The following is a 22,092-nucleotide window of genomic DNA, read 5'->3' as shown; positions in this document are numbered from 1 at the left end:
AGGAAACTATTGCTTGTGTTACTAATACAATCTCTTTTAAGATATTTCGTGGAAATTCATAAGTAGAGATTGTGCTCTTTCAATTGATAAAATCACAAACTTTAAAGGTTAATCTTCACCTAAAAGAAAGATTAGGAATGCTCAAGGCAAAGGTATGGAACAAATTGCTTCAATTGGTAGTTGATCAATAGTAGTTCCTTCCAAGTGGCATTCTTTCAATTGGTAATAATCTATTTTATGGAAAGAAATGTCAATATGAAGGTTAAATTCCTTTTGGCTTAAATTTGTAAATTAGTGCATATTGTGAACTCACTCATCCATGTGCATTAATTTAAAAGGAATTTAATTTATGCCTTTATGCCTCATAAATGATGATTTATTTGACATTCATATATAAATATCATCATTCATTAAATACTTCATTATACTACTAATACCTCTTTTCAAAGTGCTTTTTTTACTAGTTTTAAAAGGAAAAGAGATAACAAGCTAAAGAAGGAAGTCTCCACAATTGAAGAAAAGAAAAATACTTAGATGACACCATATCATATAGTAAGATCTTTCAATTGATATAACAAATGGTACATTCTATATGGTGGTAAGTATTCTTAGGCATAAGTTAATTCATTGCAAATTTTTCATGCCTTGACCAATATATGTAATGTACTCCTCTTGAGAATCTTCATTGAATTGAAAGTGCATTTGATAAGTCATTCAAATACTTGATGCACATATCTAGTGGGAGCACATTATATATATCTTGTGTCGTAGAGAATAAGTTTCCCTTGAGTAAGCTATACTAAGACAATCCAAAATGGTAAATTTGTATCTCATTCATATGGATTGTAATCTTTGTTTTCTAAATAGCTACTCTTGATGCAGTTTAAAATTCCCTTATCGTTAAATCTAAAAGTGCATAAGAATCTTTTTGTTGATATTCATGACATACATATGCACTAACATGGATATGATTTTTAAACTGTAAAAGGTACAATTAGTGATCCATTCTCTCTAAAATTTGGAACCCGTATTTTCATATCTTAGAAATCTACTTAAATCGGTATCCATATGCTTCACATTGAATTGGATCACTAAGTTGTAAATTCCATGCATAACTTGTCTTCATGTTATGAATGCTTGTGCGACTAACCTTGATAAGCTAGGTGCACCCAAGGTCAAGCTAGGTTCATCATCGAGAAGGCAACACAACAATGTATCAAGAAAAGGAGAAAAGGCTCCTATTCTTAACTCTTGCTTTTATCTGTGTGATTAAATATTGACTTGAAACCATGTAAGATGGTTGTCAAGTATATGTGGGTGCCTACACAAAGAGAAAGGCCACAATAAGGATTGTGTGGGTACTCAAGGCTCTTACTACTAATCTCAAAGGACCCAATTCAAATTGGGTACCAAGATATGAAGCTTAAACTTGTTTTGCAGGATCACTCCTTCAATGGATCAAGTTGGGTGCTCAATAATGGATGTATAAATCATATTTGGAGATAGTAGCAAGGGTGGTAACAACTGAATCTCAAGTGCATATTATTTTCAAATCTTATATCTTTTGTGACTTTTGTAGCCACTAAGGAAGAAGAAGCACTTGAGGATACACATCAGTTGTTGATTATGAAATAAAGGTCTAATTGGAAGATGAATGAATATTATCATATGGTCAACAATCCAAAATTATGTGACGTATTTTCTATCTAGTTAATTTGGATTTTATTATTCCATATTAGACACTCACCATAATATGGATTAAGTCAGCCCTTTAGACTTCATTGAACAACCATGCATATTATCCATGTCATTCAATAATGTATTGTGTATAAGGGATTAAGGGAAATTTAGTCCATATTATGAGTTTTCTTTATTTTTTAGCAACTCACCTGCCTTCCACATAAAAAAAGGGTTGCTAAATAAGAAACTAGTGCTTGTGCTACTAATGCCATCTCTTGTGTTGAGTTTATCCATAGAAAATCTATGTTAAGAGATGGTGCTTGTTTTAAATTGGATAAATCACAAGCTTAAAGGATACTATTCAACTAAAGTAAGATGAAGTTGATAAGAAGCCAAGGTATGAAAACTTCCTACCCTTCAGTTGTTTTAGTATTCTATCCTTAGTGGGATGTACCATAGTATAGGTTAAATTCATTGCATTATAAAATGTTCAATAGTGCATATAACTTTGAAATCAACCATATGTGTGCACTTATTTAAAGGAATTTAGTCTATCCTTTTGGGTTTCAATAATGATGATTCATTTGCCATCCGTATATAAGGATCATCATTTGTGAAACCCTCCCTTGTGTTTCTAATGCTCTCTTTTCTAAGTGTTTCAATAAGGTCCTTCCAAGTGCTTTCAAGATGGATTCAAAATCTACGGATATAAGAGTCTTGGTTGTTTCAATCATTGAGTTTCAATTGATCTCATATAAAATATGATCGAATCAAGAAAAGATGAAAGAAGTTCAAGATCACTTGGTTGGATGAAATCGTAAAGAGAAAAGAGATCACAGTGATTCAAGAAGGGAGTTACATTTTTTTGTCAACCAAATAATGAAGATGCAATGACATATTTATATGATATCCTTCATTATGAGTCTCACACCTTGGTGAAAGAAGAACATCAAATGAGGATGAGTGGTTCCAAGGAAATGATCAAATAATTACCACATGTCACCCCATGGATTAGTTCTATTGGGGAACGATATGTGTTCTCTAGCATAAATTCAATTGTTTCAAATATATTATGCCTTGACCAAGATATATGATGAACTCCTCTAAGAATCTTAATTGAATCAAGTGCATGTTACAAGTAATTCAAGTACTTGATGCATACATTTAGGGGGAGCTCATTCTATATCTTGTGTCCTTAAAGACTAACATTTTCTTTTAGTGAATTTGTGTAGTTCTTTGAAGAGAATGAGTTTCTCTTGATCGTTTAAAGAGGATAAGTTTCTCTTTGAAATGTCAAGCCTATCAAAAGCTAAGATAGAAATTCATGATTATAATGAAGACCATATGGCATGGAACAAAGGTGTGTCACTCCATGAACTATTGTATTACATTTGTGTATCTAGGCTCTTACAAGTTAGTGTATGCATGTATATGCAATATCTTAAGTCACATCATAAGGTTGCACTTGAATCTTGGCTTAAAATATTGCATATCATGTCTATTAGTATACCTTTTGATTATGAGTAATTCCTTAAATTGGTGCAATTTCATATTTTCATACTTTATTTGTACCAAGGTTCAAATTGTAGAACTTAATCCACTGGCCTCACAAGTCCAAGTGCATAAGCTAAACAAGTATTCATCACTTGTATGCACACATTTTGGGGGAGAATGGTCTATAATTTGAATCTTTGAGACTAACTTCATTTTCAAGTCTATTATGTGTGTAGTCTCAAATTAGAAAGGAATCTTCGGGCAAAGACAATCACTTCCACTGCAAATTTTGATGGGTATCAAAAAAAAATTCTTTGCTCCAATAAATGTATCTTTTATACATTTCATAAGAGAATGAGTTTCTCTTGTATATGCTACTCCAAAATCATCTAAAACTGGTAAACATGTATCATATTCTTTTAGATTGCAAATGTCTAAAGTAGCATAGCTTATAAATTCTCCTGTCTAGAACTTAATTGATTAAATAGTGCACATGTTTCTTATGTTGCATGATTATGTTCAATTGATACTCCTTTTATGCCAATGGTACTTTAAGTTGCAAATAAGTACTTTCAACAGATATCAATTGAATTCATATATATGTGTGCACTAAAACTTGAGGAGAACTTAGTGTAATATGCTATTAGTGATATGCTTATCTATCAAATTGTATCAATTGGTGTTTTTCAATTGATATTTTTCATACATGATCACTAGTTGTATAATCCATACTTGTGCAATTTTCATGCTGCCTCTTGTTTTGATAAGAAAATGCTAGGTGACATCTAGACTCCAGGTATCAAGATTTATCTATCAATTAGTATGACAATATTCATTTGATATCTTGGACCTATGTCACAATTATGCCAACAAGGGATTGCAAAATGAACTCTAAATACAACACAAGTGTGGAACACCCCTTGAAAAGGTAAAATGCAAAGGTACATCACTTTATGTCACTTCTCCATTACTTTTGTGCCATCTAAGGATCCTTTTCATAATAATGTGTTCCCATCTTGCTTAATCATAATTTCTACCCTTTATATTCTTTGTATCCTTTTGGAGATTTATGACAAAGGGGGAGAAATTGTGCATTAAAGCTTACCTTTAGTCTTATGTAACTAAGTGTAGACTTTAAAAAGGGGAGAAATAATTAAAAAAAAGGAAGTCATAAGAAAAACATAAGATGTAGAAAGTTGATTAGTGCATACTATGTCATGAGCATCACGTTTATTTTATGACGCACTGCATCCTATGAATAGTATGATATAAGTTGTCTCCACTCTTTGACCCAAATATGTGGTTTTGGCATTTTGGCATTTGAGTACAAAATTGGTATTTTCTGAAATGCACATATTTAGGGGGAGGAAACTATATCATAGGATTCAAAATCTTATTTATCAAATCTTATGTAAGCTTTAAATGTGTTGTCATCAATCACCAAAAAGGGGGAGATTGAAAGTGCATTCATCCCTTTTGTGAGTTTTGGTGATTTGGATAACAACACATTTAAAGGTCTAACAAGTTTGCTAAGTGTTGAACAGGAAATTCAGTATGATGAACATACTTGAATAGTGTATAATGATCAGTGAACAAGGTTCAACACAAGGTCAAATAACCAGTGAGACAATGCAAATGGATATAATATGGTCTCTATATTGGTTTGAATATATGGACAAGTCCTGAGAAATCACTATGCATAAATATGATCATAATAGAGGTTGAAGTGATTAGGAGGATTGGTCAAGCCAAAGTGAATAAGATATGAGGAATCGTGAATTGGCTTGACCATATTACTATTAGTCCATATATGAATATATGAGAATCAAACTAGAGCTTGATTGATCTTAGCAGTTATATCTAGATGACATTCAAGCAAGGTTCACAATATTGAAGAAATGATTCTCTCAATGGATGCTCAATAGGATGTGACTCAAGAATGGCTTGATAGGGTGAAGATAGCAAGGAAAGGGCTTCGAGGAACTAAGCGAAGGTGAAGGCCAAGCGACGGCTTGTAGACCAAGGTACCATGGCTAAGGTGAAGAAGAGAGTACTTGCACTAAGTCGATGAACTAATCAGCTATGAAGAGTTACAACATGTTGATGCATCAGTAAGGTGACTTGAAGCCATGATTTGAACTCATATATGGTGAAATGGCACAAGTCACAGGCTCGATTTGTGTTTGCTTCAAAAGGTGAGACAAAGATGTTTGTGATCCTTATGAAGCAACACCATGGAGAAATCACACTTGAGACACCAATGACTCAAGGAGTTTACTTAATTATATTTATTTAACTTGAGTATAGGAATCGTTGTACTATCAAGGGGGATCCAAAAAGAAGGTTGGTGTTGGTACTAAAGCTCAAAAACCCTTGATCCAAAACTTCCATTTTACCCTTGTTAATCCTTAGTGAAAGTATGTAGTACAACCTTTTAAAGTCTATCTTGGCCAAAATTGCTCTTTGGAAAAAAACAGGTTCAACCGGTTTTTGCACTGTTCACCTTTTTGAAAATACTGGTTCAGCCGGACACTCAACCGGACACTCAACCGGTTTTTTTCTGGTGGAAACAGGTTCAACCGGTTTTAAAACCGGTTCAACCGGTTTTTACACTGTTCACTTTTTTCTGCCAGTCTGCTGTGTCAGCCAAAAAGCTGTGCGCAGCTTTTTGAAAACCGGTTCAACCGGTTTTGGGACCGGTTCAACCTGTTTTTGGGCAGAAAAGTAAAAAACGGCTAGTTTTGGAGCCCCACCTATATATACTCACTCCTACCTCTCTCCCCACAGCAGAGCACGCACAAAACTTCATTCCCAACCTGAGAAACACCTCTCACTCTCTCTCACACACCTCTTGCCTCTCCCATTTCAAATCTTTGGAGAGAAATCTTTGAGTGAGTTTGAGAGCTGCGGTTTTTGTGCTTTATCTCCAAATCTCTCTTACTCTTCTTGATTCGAGCTTTGGTACTACATCAAGTTCTTTGTGGATTCATTACTCTTGGAGCTTCTAGCTCCTAGACGACTAGGTGTCTCTTGTGAGTCTCCAAATCTTGTGGAAGACCACAAGAAAGTTTGTATTACCCGCTCGTTTGAGCAAAGATTAGTGTGTGGGCTTGACCTTTGTGGTCGGCAAAGGGAGGATTAGGGTTGAAAGAGACCCGGCTCTTTGTGGGCGCCTCAACGAGGAAGTAGGGCACCTTGGTGGTGTGACCGAACCTCGGGATAAATCTTGTGTCTCTTGTATTCTTGCTCATTGTGTTTGTTTGTATTCTTCGTTCTCTCACCATTCCGTGGAAGATTTGTTCATATCGTTTTGGTGTGTGGATTTTGAGAAGTGCCTTTCTCATATCTACTACTTTGAACCCTGTGGATCATTTAGAACATCTCATTTCCAAAGTTAACTGGGTGAATTTCGAGATCAATTCAGTTTTACCCAATTTGCTTCTAGTTTTTGTTGAAAAAGTTTTAACTTGCCTATTCACCCCCCCTCTAGGCAACTTTCAGTTATACAAACGCCAATGGATTTCTAGCACCTTATCGAGGTCAACGATACCATTTGGGTGGTTGGACAGCGCAGAATCCACCACATAGTGCTGAGGAGTATTTCAATATGTGTCATGCTCGAGCAAGAAATATTATAGAGAGGGCTTTTGGAAGGCTTAAAGGGCGATGGGCGATTCTTAGATCCCCTTCATATTTTCCTATAAAGACTCAATGTCGTATAATAATGGCATGTGCCCTTTTGCACAATCTAATTTTGCAAAAAATGTCTAGAGACCCTATGGAAAGTGAGGAACAATCGGTGGTAGATTCTGAAATGCCTGAGGGAGAAGTTGGTGAACCAGAATTCATTATGGGTATCTCCACAACAAATGCGTGGAGTACTTTTCGTGACACTCTTGCGCAGGGGATGTATAATGCTTATAGGGCTTCTCATTGATTATTTCATGGTACTTTTGATGCTTAAGTACTTTTCATGGCTCTATTACTATTTTTTACTATATATGTGTTTATGACTTGTCATCATTTGTATGCAGAATGGACATTTTGGAGGGCTCTATTGCTGTTCGTGGTAGGGGGAAAAACAAAAGGAAGTGGATTCCTGTTGAAGATGATGAACTGATCAAAGCATTGGTTGATGTTTCTTTGGATCCGAGGTGGAGGAGTGATGGGAGTTTCAAGAATGGTTACACTTCAGTACTTGAAGCTCGCCTCGCTGAAAAGCTACCTGATTCAAAAATTTCTGCAACTCCTCATATCGAGTCAAGGTTAAGATACTTCAAGACAAAGTATTATGCTTTGGAGCAGATGTTGAACAAGAGTGGGTTCACATGGGATCCGACCAAGAAGATGATTCAGTGCGAGAAACAACAATATGAGACACATTGCAAGGTACTTTCATGAATAGCTTCACAGTTAATTTATTGTGCGAGAAACAACAATATGAGATACATTCCGTTTTGCAAGGTCCACCCTCTTTTTGATACTCTACATTCTAGTTTTTCTTTTCCCAGTAAAGCAATCACTTCTAGGATACCCTCTGGGCCATAAACCTATAAACCACAAGATATTTTTTAATGTGTGCTTATTTGATTATTTTAGCTTTTTTTAATGTGGACTCTATGTGTGCTTATTGGTTCTTGTATCGAAGTCTCTTTTTTTATCTTAGCAATTGTTTTGGTTTGCATGCTCTATCTCCATGCAGGGCACAGCCCCACCCCCACCTGGTGGTCTTCTTTTTTGCAGCAGCTGTGTGGTCTAGCTTGGTGCAGCAATAGCAAACCTGCAAATGTGCCTGCCTTTGCTTTCTGGAGTGCAAGTAAAGTGCAACGGGTTAGCTTAGACAACGAGTGTTACTATGAATTAACAGTAGATCGATCCCTTTTGTGCATTTTGAGAATGCAAGAAAGCTGTGCTGCCTGTCTTAGTACCATCATATTCATATATGGGATACACAGTCAAACCAAAGAACCTCTTGTTGGATATATACACAAGCCCCTTAGCTAGTCGCTGGTCCTAAAAGGATCTCAACAAGCGTCTGCACACTTGTTATACAGCATGAGCTTTACCTTTTGCAGATTGCTGAGTTATTATTAGGAGAGAATTTAAAAAAAGCTAAAATATCTTTAGTAAACCTATAAGCAATCACTTCTACCTTATTTGATTATTTCAGTCTTCCATAGAACATGCAGTCCTTATAATGTGTGCTTTTGAGTAGATCGAGATGAATGCTTTACTTCAAAGTTAAAATAGAGCATCAGATTATTAGGTTCACAGGAGATGCCTGCTGTATAGTTTTGTCCTATGGCGTTTTTTCCTTTGCAATAAAATTCTGTTGTAGGGGCTTCCCCTACAGTTTCCCGGTCAAAAAAAGAACTTACGTTTACAGATAGCAGATAATGTGTCTTTGTTTTTTACAGAATAATCTAGATGCAAAAGGGTTGTATGGAGTGTCCTTTCCTTACTATGATGAACTTTCAATGGTATATTCCAAGGACATGGCCACAGGTGAAGGTGCGGAAGACATGACAGATGCTGTTCAAAACTTGGAAGAAGAGTTAGTTCGTGTAAATGCTAATGATGAAGAGGATGGAGAGGATATGACATCTGTAGAGACACCAAGGCGTTCTGTTGACTCAACATCATCTAGCTCCAAGAAGCGGAAGAAAGAGTGGAAAGGAAAAAAAGACTTCATCAAGTGACCCGCTTCTTGATGTGTTCAATGAAGTGAGTGGTGATCTCAAGGTTGCCACCATGTCAATTGGAAAAATGGCGCAAGCTATGGATCGTGAGGCATCCAACCAAGAGAAGGCAAGAGATGAGGATCCACAACAAAAGCTAAGAGAGAAGGCGATCAATGAGGTCCGGAGACTTGAATTTACTGGCTCAGAAGTTATCAAAGCAGCTGGTGTGTTTGTTAGGATGCCAGATCAAATGGGGATGTTGTTTGCACTTCCAGAACCACTGAGGAGGGAATACATTGTCGACATGCTACGTGGTAACTAGAATTTTGTTTGTAGAAATGTACATGGCTAGTTTTGATCTTGGTTTAATTCGCTAATTATTTCATTTATTCCAGATGAAGAAGCAAGGAGAGAGAGGTCAAAGTGAAGGTGATGGTCTAGATGTTGAATGATGGAGCTTTGGAAGTTGCTGTTGGTTTAGTTGGTCTCAATCTGTTTACCTTTAGTGTTCTTCATATGTTGTTGTTGAATGACGGTGAATGATGATAAAAACTGAATTTTTATGATGTTGAACGTTGTTGAATGTTCACGAATGGTGTTGCTGTTGGTTTGTTGAATGTTGAAGGGAATGATGTTGAATGATGGTAAATACTAAATTTTTATGTTCACGAATGATGTTGAATGGTTTCTTATATTAAAACGTGTATTGAAATTTAAAAGTGTTACAAAACTCACATTTTTAATTTCATTACGTTACATTGGTTTCCAAAACAAACAGTGTATTGGAATCAAAAAGTGTTACAAAATTTAACCAAGCAAATCATGTAATGGCATTCATTGATTTGAAATCCACCGTTTTTTAATTTCCATTGCGATACCATTACCCATGGTGAACCAAACACTACCTTAATGCAGACGAGTATTTGAGCTTGTAATCTTCATTCTTTGTGTTTCATCGATCGATGAGTAGTAATAAAATGTAGGATCTCTTGTGTTCATCAATTGATTAATTAATCAATTGATGAGTAATAATAGAATATAGGATATTACACATAATACGGACTGAACCTCTATAATTGTCTAGCTCTCACTTGTGTACAAATTTAACACGTCCACCATCCTATGTCATGCTCGACAAAAACATTTTCTATTTTAAATTATAAAACATTCTAGTTTTTATTTCCATTCTATATTATAAATTTTAAGTTATCCTACTCTTCTCTATTCAATTCTAAATTATTCTAACATTTCTCTATTTTAATTTTAAATTATTTTAATCAAATCATCTTAAATTTTATTTGTAATTATAAAAAACATAACTAAAATTATAGAGAAAAAACAAAAGCATAGCATTAAATAGATATATTATAAAAATATAATTAATGAAGAATCTAATAGCATTATTTGCTATCATAAATATTATTATCTTATTGTGTAAGTTTGATCAAACTTTGAGACGTTCTAACTCCAAAAATTAAAACGATTATAAGAGGAGGGAATAGAATAACTCGGGGAAACTGAAATCCCCTTCGGGATTCGGGATTAAAGTGGATTGGCGAGAAAATTAGTTTATTTCCACCTCAATCCCCTCCATTCGAAGGGGATTTAAAGTTCCCAAAGTAGCCCTACGATTAGTTTGGAAGTCTCAAAACCAGAGGGGATTGAAGGGACTAAAATCCCCTTCTTAGGGCTAATTTGGTGACAAGGGGATCACGAGAGGATTGGAGGGGATTGAGGGAGAAATGAACTAATTTTCCCCTCAATCCTCTCCAATCCTCCCGTGATCCCTAGTTACCAAATGAGCCCTTATTCAAAATTGAATAAGAAGGAGATTTTAGCCCCTCCAATTCCTTCTAGGAGGGGATTAGAGAGGCTAAAATCTCCTCCTCATTCAAAATTGAATAAGGAGGGGATTTTAGTCCCTCCAATCCTCTTCAATTTTGTGGCTTTCAAACTAGCCCTAAGGGCTGATCTGATGGATAGGGATCACAAGGGAATCCATAGGGGAAATCCTCCTGCTATTCAAAATTATCTCAAAATTATCTAGATCCCCTCGTGATCCCTGGTTTGGTGAATAGCAAAAGAATTCCTCTCCCATGGATCCCTATCTACCAAATGAATAACTGCGAAAGGCACTAGAATGGTATGAGAATGCATATTACCACAGTACTTACACAAACCGCACATTGTAAGAGATCTTCGCTTCGGACGCTAAAAGGTATTGAAATCATTGAAATCGCTAGATCAATTCAGACAACAAACTTTCAATTGTAAAAAAAGGGGAAAGAGTAAAGAAGAACACGTACACTTTCGGAGACCAAGTTGTCGAGGAAGGTTACCGAGAAGGTAAAACTGAGAACTTCTGTTTGTTTCGTCTGATAGAGAATTCATACAAGTCCAAGCAGGATTTCATCATTTTGTACAGTGTTATGGGATGACCATTCCCTAATCTGGCACGCAGAGAGGATTGCCCCATGTTGATGCACTTGCCACGGATACAGGAAGGCGTGCACCTCTTTCTCTCTAAAGAAGCTTCAGCATCTTCAGCCGTTCCTCATGCTCCGGATCAAGCTTCGGCGCTGTGTAGTTGCCGTGAAGGTCTTCCACCACGTATTCCTGCATATCATTAGTGAAAGGTTCAGCTGCCTCCAAAAATTAGCCGTGCAATAATTAAGATCTTCACATGATTGACGTGCTTCAACGCTTATAATTTGAATGGTTCAAGTGAATATACATATTGCTTGTCCTTAATACTATAAAAGTACTGATCTACAGAAGGAAGTTGCTTGCCTTTGTCAACTCCCTTTTGGTCAGGATGTGATAGTGCCTCTGCCAAATCCTCTGGACCGCCATGGTTGCAGCGAGGAAGCCATAGGCGATGCCAAGGATGGCAAACACAACGACGAAAACCAAAACCAGGGCAAAGCATGCCTCCAGGGAAGCAGGCAGGCAGTCTAGGATGCCCCAACCATAGCAGCAGTTCCGGCACCCAGCTAGGCATGGATCCTGGTTGTCGTTGAAGGATGAGCAGTGTACTATCAGCCCGAAGAATCCAAGCAGCACAAAGAAAACCACAACACCTACATTTCAAACAGTCATTTTTTATCAAAGGCATAATAAGTTCATCTGTAAATAGCTAAAATGAAACATCAACAATAATACAGATGCACCATGACAATGGATACGAAAACAGACAATTTGCTTACCTATGCAATAGTAGAAGGGTATTGGGTGCTTTGACAAGAAGCGGTCCCAACCATCGCTAAAACTGTTCCGGAAACTTCCATCCCTGTCTAAAAAGTATGCAATCGCACCGATGATAGCAATAGTCTGTGACAATGAAAAATGTGATTAAGTGATTTTCAGTTGCTAAAAAATTGATAGCAAAACATATTGTCCTATGACATCGCAAAATGTTTCTTCAGCTAAGTGTTTCTTTTACAAATATTCACCATATAACTTATACCCAAGAGTCGAGTGAAAGCAAACAAATTCAATTCATGACTTCATTATTAAACTGAACTAGACAGGATGAGATAGATTATACTTGATATAATAGCATTTCAAATGTAACAACATGATATAGGTTACAATAGGATGAATCACAGCTTTACCCATGGGTTGGGTAAAACAGCAAATAAATTCAACTTCATTACTTCTAGTTATTTAACTGAACAAGTAGAAAAAATTGAAATAGATTATACTTAAGGCATAGAATAACTTTCAAATTTGTAACATGATATAAGTTGCATAGGATGAATCATAATGTAAGCATCTCTAAAAGTAAAGCTATGAGATTTGTTTTGTAAAAGAAGCACATGTGTAACTTAAGTGCTTTGAAATGTTAAAAGACTTACAAGCTGTACAGCAAGAAACACGAGTAGAACATCCCTTGCAACAAAGATCCTGAACTTCATTTTACGCCATGAGTTATCCTCCCAGGTTTCCACTCGAAGATGAAACTGAGCTTTGCAAGTTGTGCAGTGTGAAAATGCAAATCCTTCCTACAAAATCATGAAATATGAAAATCAAAACTAGTACATAACTTTATTCTCCATTGATTCCACATAAATAGAGGACAGCTTAAAGATAAAAGTTAAGATACTGTATTTGAATACCCATGACATCAAACTAGGAAATAAGAGCAAAGAGAATCACTAAGGCCACTAAGGAGCAGAAGTTCAAGCACTTTAATAGAAGGTTTAGTGCAGCTAGACTTTACGTGACACAGAAATGGCAGCCAAGACCATGCATTCTACAGTTTAACCTCCAGATCAAGCTGAAAAAAATAGCTTGAAGAGATGCGGCTCAACTTCTAACAAGTAGTGTACTGCCAGTACATGTCAAAAATCTGATTTTGTGTCAAAATCTGCCATTTGAAAGAAAAAAATTGGTTAATGAAGAAAAAAAAGCTTGGGTTCTTGTGCATTGCAGGAACACAATCATCTACTACCACCAGAGAAAAACAAAACCTAACATCTATGCAGCATTGCCATTTCTTGCTCATTACACATGACCTGAGTACCTGACCAACAATAGATGCCTTAATCTCCATTTAAACTTCAACTACTCCAGCACTGCCTTGTGTATATTTTCTATGTAATATGTTCCAGTTACCCCACAAAGAGTCTTCATTAGCAATTACCAACCTAATGGCATTAGTGTTGGCAATATAATTGAAAAGCACACAGCACATATAATGTCCTTGAAGGAAATTGATATGGAAGATGTTATGAAAGCACTGGGTGTACCTTAACAGATCGCCAGTGGTCAAGACAAGAACGGTGAACAAACTGCTGAGTTCCCTTGCACATGCAAGGTGATATTAGCTCATCACCTGCAAAAACATTAAAAGAAGAATGACAAGCTCAGTTACATCATTTGTTGGCTGGATAGGGAAAGAAAACTGAAGCACCCAACCAATATATTGTATCCATCATTTCTATAGGTTCAATTACCCAAAACAAATGTTAGCCCAATATGCATCATGAATCCTGATAAACAGGCAATAAATTTCAATTTATTCACATACCAAGGTTGAATTACAAATTGGTTGTTGTTCAACATGAGCAAACTAACATTCCTGGTCTTATTTTGTTGCATGTATCCTATGGCAGTATGGCCAAGCCATATCATATTCTCTAGTCACACAGTAAATGCAGTACAGAGAATTTTATTAGACCAATTGACGAGGTAAGTAACAAATCAAAGGTATGAGTATTCTTCATATTTTTGAACATGTTACAACCAGAAAGAAGATTAACACCAGGCAGAAGCATTTCTGAATCAAAATAAAGTGAACTAACTGACATAACAAAAAATGCACTGAGGTAGCATCATAGGGACCATCACCTATCTCAGACTCATTCTCAAGGCAAATGCGGCAGCACGCAGCAGAAGAGCCGTCGGTCTCTTCATCCTCAATCTCCAGCAGGTTCACAGTTGCTGGCTGTGGCGGTGACAGCTCTACCGATGACTCTGACTCCCTGTTCTCCCTCCCAATAAGAGGGTCCGAGTCATTTGGGACCACCTCTTCCAGTTCGTTGTTCCTATCCATTAGGAGGCTGTTCTTCCCTTCTAGTTTTCACTGCAACCACTTCAATCACCACAACAGTCAAGAAATACAGAATGTGAATTAAGTACAGTTTCAGCAGCGGTACAGCAAAGAAGCCATATGGAGCTAGAAAATGTGGAAGTAAAGACCAAGGCTCTGAAGTTATAGGTCCAAACAAGTTGAACATTGACTAAGAGATTAGGTGCATGGAGAATTGCACTTGTACAAGACTTGGTCGGAGTACTATATACACAGCGCAAAATTGACCAGGATGTTCACCCTTCAAAATTAGCACAAAAAATCCAGATGAAAACAGTGTATCAACAATAGGGTATGCAATTGAACCAATCATAGGGCTAACGCAAAATAACATACTGCAAAAGACGAAGGAAATGGTCCGAATGCACCCCCAATCTCTCCCAAAAAGGGGAGGAAGGGATAGAAATTATCAACAGATGCAATTCAACTTCCATCTCAAGAGCAATTGCGCCCCGCTGCAAACGATTCGTGCGAAAAGCCCCAGGTTCCGCCACTAAAATGCCACCGATCTCCCACGAAAAAAAACACAGCAGACGACGAAACCCACAGAGAGTAACCGCGTTCCGAACATGAGAAACAAGCGAACAGGGCGGCGAATCAGCAGCGAGACTGCGAGAGGGAAGCGAACGAAACCAAGCCCGTCACCGGAGCACGACTCCTCTGCCGCCCTTTGGTTCGGGGGGATTCGAGAATTTTCGTGGGGTAGCAGCGAGGGCAAGGAAGCGAAGCGAGCGGGAGGAAGGAATGATACCAGACGTGTAGGTGGCGATCGAGAAAGCGGTCGAAATTTCCAAGGGGAACGGCGCGTGGAGCAGTCAGAAAAAACTCTATTGCATAATAATAGGAGGATTCGAGGCTCTCAGTCGTTAAAAAGAAAATTATTGCATAGAATTAGGAGGACGCTCTCTTAGGCGCTGGGACAACGACGAGCCCAACCAGACCTACCATCCCATCCGAGGAGCCGTGGATTCGCGAGGAAATGTCACATCCGTTGGAACGCGAAGACGTGCGAGGAAGAGGAGCGGGGAGGGGGGCTGCCGAGTGAGAAGTCAGCACCTGCGGACTCGAAGATGCAGCTACCGTCGCCGGTCTATGCCGAGAGGGCGAGGGAGGCGGCGCTGGCGCCGTCGGCGAGGAGGAGCCGCACCCGCACGTCAAGGGGAGAGGGAGGCGACGGGTCAGACCGTCAGAGACAGGATCACCCACTGGACACGGCCCACGACAAGTAAAAAATCATCTCGGACGTGACCGCGCTTGCTTTGTCATGCAGTTGAACGCCTATATGGGCCGCAATTCGCCCAAGGCCCGGCCTCGTCGAAGCACTTGTTAAATCGTGACGGCTTGATGGGCTCGAAACCGTGAGGTCTTTTTTTTTTCTCTTGATAAAACAGAACCGTGAACTCCTTTTTCACATGCACGACTGTATGCGGGTTAGAAATGGCGATCGGTACCCTATCCGACGCAGGTATAGATGATTTTGATACCTGCGGATATGTTAATGAGTAACAATTTCTACCTATTGAGTAAACAAGTAAGGGTGGATACTATTCATACCCATATATCCGTGGGTAAAATATACACATGTTATATCACTATTATTATCTAAAAAAATCCATCATAGATAAAATAAAACTCTCCTTTAGCTATTGTTTATTTAACTATCATGTTGTGCAATTATATGGTTCGTAATATTTCAAGTTAAACTTATTTTTGAGTATTTATTTGACATTTTGAGTGATCGGAATAATATAATTTGAGATCTTCTTAACGGGTACGAGTTACCCGACGGGTAAAATTGCCCACGCAGGTACAGACATGGGTAAGATTTGATACCCGCGAGTGTATATGGATAACCCAATGGGTATAATTTTTGTGATGGGTACTGGTATCGAATGCTACTATCCGACGCGTATATACCCATTGCCATCTCTAATGAGGGTCATCTCAAAAGGGAGTGTTGCCATTCCGCATGTGGCAGCTATATCCATTTCGCCCATTAACCACCGTCTGGTCCATTAATAGTACGTGTAATAATGGTTTACTAGATGAGTGTTCGTGCGTTGCAACGGAACCGTATAATAACACGATAGCAATGTCGTCCTCCTCCTTGATCTTCTTCCAGCAGAGGCTCCTCGCAACTGCCTCAATGGCTTTCTGCTCTGCATCTAGGTCCTCTTTAGTCCTGTGCCACCCCTTCCAGTGTTTCTTCCAGTTGATTAGGGGTCCAGACAAAATCAAATAACCTCTAGGACGCAGGATACGATCAACCTCTATCAAGTACAACCCATCTGCACATACATAGGAGCAGGAAGCAATGGGTAATCAGCTGGAGACATTGAAGGCTTGTAGTCCTGGGGGATAGTAATTCAACATACCATAAAGCTGCCATAGGATGAGGCAATGAGATCAGTGCGCCATGTCAAAGGAATGTGCCGGATAAGCGAACCGATTAGAGGCAAGGACCCCAATCATCGCCACGCTCTAGTGCAAACTGAACCTGCGCCTTGTGGGAGTCTCGCGGGACGAAGGACATTGCAAGGATGTTGCATGACAGCAATTATGCTCCCAGCTCGCCACCTGCGTAAAGTCAAATTCATTGATTGGCTACTGTAATGTTGCGCAAGCACTACAAGTACATGTGATTATTCAGAACCAAATTTCACAGAAAAAGTGACATTGCCCAAGAAATACAACCCTCATAATTATTTGGAAGGTGATCTAGCGCAACTCATAGGATTAGAACTCATAGGATTAGATTAATATCGCTACATGTACATACTTTATTCATTACATTTCATCATAAAACAACCAAATAATTAATATAATCTCCGAGAAATAAAATAACAACTTTAGTTGGTTTTACATATATAAAGTTTATACTACACTATTTATAACCATTGCCAATCATCTCATTTGTTACAAACTGTCTTGATAGATAAATAATGTGTCCTCGGTTCAGCAAATGATTCTATTGACATAGACAAACTCACCTATATAGATGGACAATGCACAGGAGACAGGATTGAGATGTACCAAAAATTGTAGTGTTAATACCTTAAAACCACTAATTTACCAAGCCTGAGAGATCCATTATTAATAATTTGATATCATAATGACCTTTAAAGATATCATATTTGGGAAAGCTTCAACCAAAGAGATAGGACGAGCTCTGTCTATACTGCTGAAATTAAACCATAGGGGACAACAGTAGTACAAATAAAATAAAACACGATAGGGCAATGGAACACCTTGCCTTGGCCTTGCCCAGGACCTCGTCGGGTACTGTCGTCTTTACTTCTGCCTCCACCGAAACCTATCAGAGAAATGGAAGCAGGATCAGATAAGGCTGCGTGGAACAGAGATAAGGCGAGGCGGAACACGGCGAGTGGGAGCAGCACAAATCACCTCGGCGCCAGGGAGGTCCCTGGGAGCGTGTGTTCCTCCGGGTCGCCTCTTGGAGATGAGGAAGCATGCAAGTGGGAGGATTCGTGTGACGGAGAAGCTGGCGGTGGATGCGTAACGGAAGAGGCGGCGACCATTGCGGCGATTGAAATGTCACGGAGGATTTGGGTGAGACAGGTGGTTGTTGTGTCGCGGTGGATTTGGGTGAGACATGAGGAAAATGAAGATGGCCACCAGTCAAAGCTGGAAAAAAAGAAATATTCAAGTCAGAAATATTGTATAAGCCTGATTTAAAAATAAACGATCGAGTAATAAACAATTAGTGATGTCTTAGGGATAATAGACTAAACATATTAAAGCTATCTAGTTTCTTACATGCTGCAGTCCAGCAGTTGCCTCTGCTCTTCAACAGCAAAAAATGGTTTTAAGTTTACATTAAAAGAAATGAGTAAACCGTACACTAAACCCACAGCATATTTCATAATGCCATAATTTCTATAATCCACAATTTCAGTAGTTTCTGTAGCACAAGAAAGGAGCAGATATCATCAATATGTACAAATGGTAAGCAAAGGCAGAAAATTTAAAGCTAATTGTAAAATAAGACATCAATGATAGCCACCAGTCAAAGCTGGAAAAAAAGAAATATTCGAGTCAGAAATATTGTTGATTCATGGCTAAATAATGAATTTCTAGATGTTCATTTATCAAACCCACACATATTTCATCCAAATTTGGCTACCCAATTTAGGAATTAAATTTACACATGTAACATCAGCCCAAAAGTCGGAGTGACAGCTGAAACATGCTTTCTTCCGTTCTTAGGATATGTGACAAGCACACAAACCATAACTTTTGTTTTTTTCTTCTAAGACTGATAAGTTTCATTTCAAACTTGGAACAGAACACTACATACTAACATTTGAAAATTTTAGCATGGAGTGCTCTGTAAACTTCATGACAGCAGCCCAAACTAACAGCAAGTGATAGCTGAAAATATTTCTTCTGTTCTCATGAAATGTGCAAGCACACAACCCATCTCGTTGGTGCCAATATTACTGCAGATTCAGGTTTTTTCCCCTCTAAAAAGTAAGAGTAAAATGTATCTTCAAGAAAAAAGTTAAATCATTTTAGCGATAATGAGATTAGTTCCGTAATTAAAAATGTTAAACAACAGATAAAGTTATAACTGAAACAAACACAAAAACAAATGACCCTACTAATGTGTTAAAAAATATTAAAACTATAATTAGCTGTGCATACTCATCAATTCATCCTTATTTGGAAAGGTTAGAATTCTACAACAGAAATCAACCTTTTCAGTGGATTAATAGGAAAACAAATATGAGAAAATTTCAATTTTATATCAGCAAAGAAAATGACACGCACCGCATTCAATGAGTGTGGAATTCGTAGAAGTGCAAATGGCATTGGAATGAAAGAGGCATTCTCATACGTTGAGTTATACAAAGTAAGGACATTAAAATGATTCTCGTTTGAGTCTTGAAAATCATAGCCTGCAGTAACAGAGTGGTTAGAGCTACTCATGTTTTTAATGCCAAATATCATAAAACAATTGCACTATCAGTACAGCAAGTGGAGGTGACATACCCATCACAATTTCATTTATCCCTTTAGCAGTTTTCCCTTTTCGGTAGCCCCGAAATGTTTCCTCATTAATTGATACTGAACTGTTCCGCCACAAGGGTAAACCTTGAACACATTTTATCTCTGCTAAAAATAATTTGTTCAAGTATGAAATGCTTTTTCAACAAAATATCCCCCAACACGATAAGAAGCATGTAAGTGTGACAATAAGAGGATGAAAAACACTCTGGAATGCAGAAAAAATGATAATTATGAGAAGACCATACTGGAAATTGCAGCGTCCAGGACTCAGGATAAGAAATTTTCTTCTCTAAAAAGGACTGTCATACTCTGGACTACAGGTGATTAACACTAGCACAGCTACACATCTCCATTAATCATAAGAGCAAAATCAGAAAATGATGCACCCAGAAAGGCTGTCTAATTAGAATGTAAAATTGGTCAAAATTGGCAAGCTCCTTGCAATGGAGGTAGTAGTAGTAATAAGTGACAGCTTTAGTGAGGACTGAGGAGACAGAAAATTGTGGACTTTCCATAAGACCTGTGTCATGGCTAAAAAATAGGTAAGAGGGGTACAAGCTAGTAACTCCAAAGAGGACAGAACACATAAATTTGCATGTCCTCCAAAAAAGAAGACTAATAAGAAGATTGTTTTAGCCCACACAGTTGCTAACTGAAAACATCTAGTTGATCTAAGATCAAAGATATGTCATACAAGTAAAACATGCTTACCTTCACATTTTTCACAGGAAATATAGATATCCTCTTCATTATAGCATTTTTCACACAAGCAGCATACTGGGCTGACTTCAGAAATTTCAGCATCTTCTGATGGAAAAACTACTCTTTCTTTCCTGAAACTTCTTGCTCGTTCATCATGTGGATTTTGTGACCATCGGAGGCCATTCAACCAGTATGAATACTGTGAAAAAGTCCTCTTCCTCTTGCTAGAGCTAGCTGCATTCTCGGATACATTTGAGTTACTTTTCATGTATTTATCATGTAATCGTTTTGATATACGTTTCACTGGTTTATTTTTGGAAACATTTGATGGTTCACTTTCATGGATCTTTGATGGTTCATTCTTTGACAGATCCGTTGGGTTCTTCCTGGGCCAACCACGCTTACCCTTTTTGCCAATTTTTTTTGCATTTCAGAACTATCTGATTCCTCCTGGTCTCAATCTTGCGTGATTGTTTCTTTTGTTTTTTCTGCTTCTTTTTGGGAGACAGCTTCTTTGGTGCAGTCTTTTTCTGAGGAGACTCCACCTTTAGGACCTTCTCGTCTAAGCACTTATTACAAACATAAATAAAGACCTTAAGATCTGAAGGTAGTAGCTTAGGATCTGAAGGTAGTAGCTTGCTTGCTTTTGGATGATGTTGAGGATGTCCCCTAGCTACACGTTATGCATTCAAAAGAAAAGAATGGATGTTGTAGGAATCGTCGCCCCCACCACATCACAGTTCACAGATGATATTGGACCAGTTTAAAGCAGACGTGTAGACGAACCCCCAAACTCAAATGTATCACAAATTAGATTTCACATGAAACAAATTTGAATGGCAACGCAAAATCAACACAGACCTATTCCTTGAGCTTGAGAACCCGCCACAAGAACCCCTTGAATGCATCCTTCCCGTCATGGAAACATGTCCAAGCTGCCACATTCTCCTAAAACTGCATAAGGCCCATACCATGTCAGAAACCCTAGAAATTGCCCGAACCACCAGCAGCAAGCACTCCAATCCAATTCAGGGCAGAAGCTGACCTTCTCGTTGACCATGAGGATGATGGACAGTAAATCAGTAATGCTCGAAGGACATGCACAGCCACGGATCCCACACCCACGCAAGCACCCAGCCCTTGCCCTCGCCCCCGATCGCCTCACTGTGATGCGTGTCCGGTAGACTCCCCACCGCCTCGCCCGTGTTGCCATGACGCACGCGGTTCGTGGGGGGAGGTCGTGCCTTCCATGGAGACCGGGCTATCGCAGACGCACCTTCCATGGAGAGAGCGGGGGCGGGGTACCCAATCCATGTGAGCATCGCGGACTCGCCTTCCATGGAGAGCGGGCTGTCACGGGCGCGGAGAGAGCCGGGGTGACGATCTGGGGCGGAGGACGCGCCTTCCATGGAGATCTGGGGCGGAGGACGCGCCTTCCATGGAGAGTGACGGCGCGGGGGCGGGGGTTGGGGCGGGCTTCACCATGTTGCGGCGACGGGCGTGCGGAGGACGACGGGCGTGAGGTGCGGGAGGACGTTGCGGGCGCTGGCGCGGGCGTGCGAGAGCTCGATTCGCGGCGGATGCGGCGCGCGGGAGCTGGATTTGCGGCGGCTGCGGAGGACGGCGGGCGTGAGGTGTGGATCCGATGGTGGGCGCAGACAGCGAGAGAGACGGCGTGGGGGCGGGGGCGGGCTTCACCATGTTGCGGCGGCGGGCGTGCTTCGCGTGGGCGTGCGGGAGCTGGATTCACGGCGGATGCGGCGCGCGGGCGTGCGGAGGACGGCGGGGCGTGAGGTGCGGGAGGCGGTTGCGGGGGGATTTTCGCTGGCGCGTGCGGGTAGGGAGCGGGGGCAGTCTACACTGCTCTCTTAATAGTTAGTAGAGATAAGCCTATTTTATATGATATTTTTG

General features: G+C 39.2%; 1 protein-coding gene and 1 pseudogene across 7 annotated transcripts; one reads left to right on the top strand and one right to left on the bottom strand.

Annotated features, from left to right (window-relative positions):
• LOC103643910 (GT1 superfamily pseudogene) lies at nucleotides 6,888-9,458 on the top strand (annotated as a pseudogene).
• LOC100282293 (uncharacterized) lies at nucleotides 11,054-15,743 on the bottom strand. 7 transcript variants are annotated; one of them, XM_008678037.3, is made up of 7 exons: nucleotides 15,505-15,743; nucleotides 14,208-14,442; nucleotides 13,607-13,692; nucleotides 12,713-12,859; nucleotides 12,062-12,185; nucleotides 11,646-11,935; nucleotides 11,054-11,471 (listed from the first exon to the last, which is right to left on the bottom strand). In XM_008678037.3, exons 2-7 carry the CDS (start codon nucleotides 14,410-14,412, stop codon nucleotides 11,379-11,381), a joined length of 945 nt encoding a protein of 314 aa, XP_008676259.1. In that variant the 5' UTR covers nucleotides 14,413-14,442; nucleotides 15,505-15,743; the 3' UTR covers nucleotides 11,054-11,378. The 7 variants fall into 7 exon arrangements, with proteins under 7 accessions (XP_008676259.1, XP_008676253.1, XP_008676268.1 ...); XM_008678031.3 differs by having other exon boundaries at nucleotides 14,208-14,451; nucleotides 15,394-15,666; XM_008678046.4 differs by having other exon boundaries at nucleotides 15,394-15,666.
• Between the last annotated feature and the right edge of the window lie 6,349 nt (nucleotides 15,744-22,092).

Source organism: Zea mays, chromosome 1, assembly GCF_902167145.1.
Source record: "Zea mays cultivar B73 chromosome 1, Zm-B73-REFERENCE-NAM-5.0, whole genome shotgun sequence".
NCBI classification, from domain to species: Eukaryota; Viridiplantae; Streptophyta; class Magnoliopsida; order Poales; family Poaceae; genus Zea; species Zea mays.
Note: the sequence above shows the minus strand (reverse complement) of the source record. Positions and strands in the feature narration are given on the sequence as shown.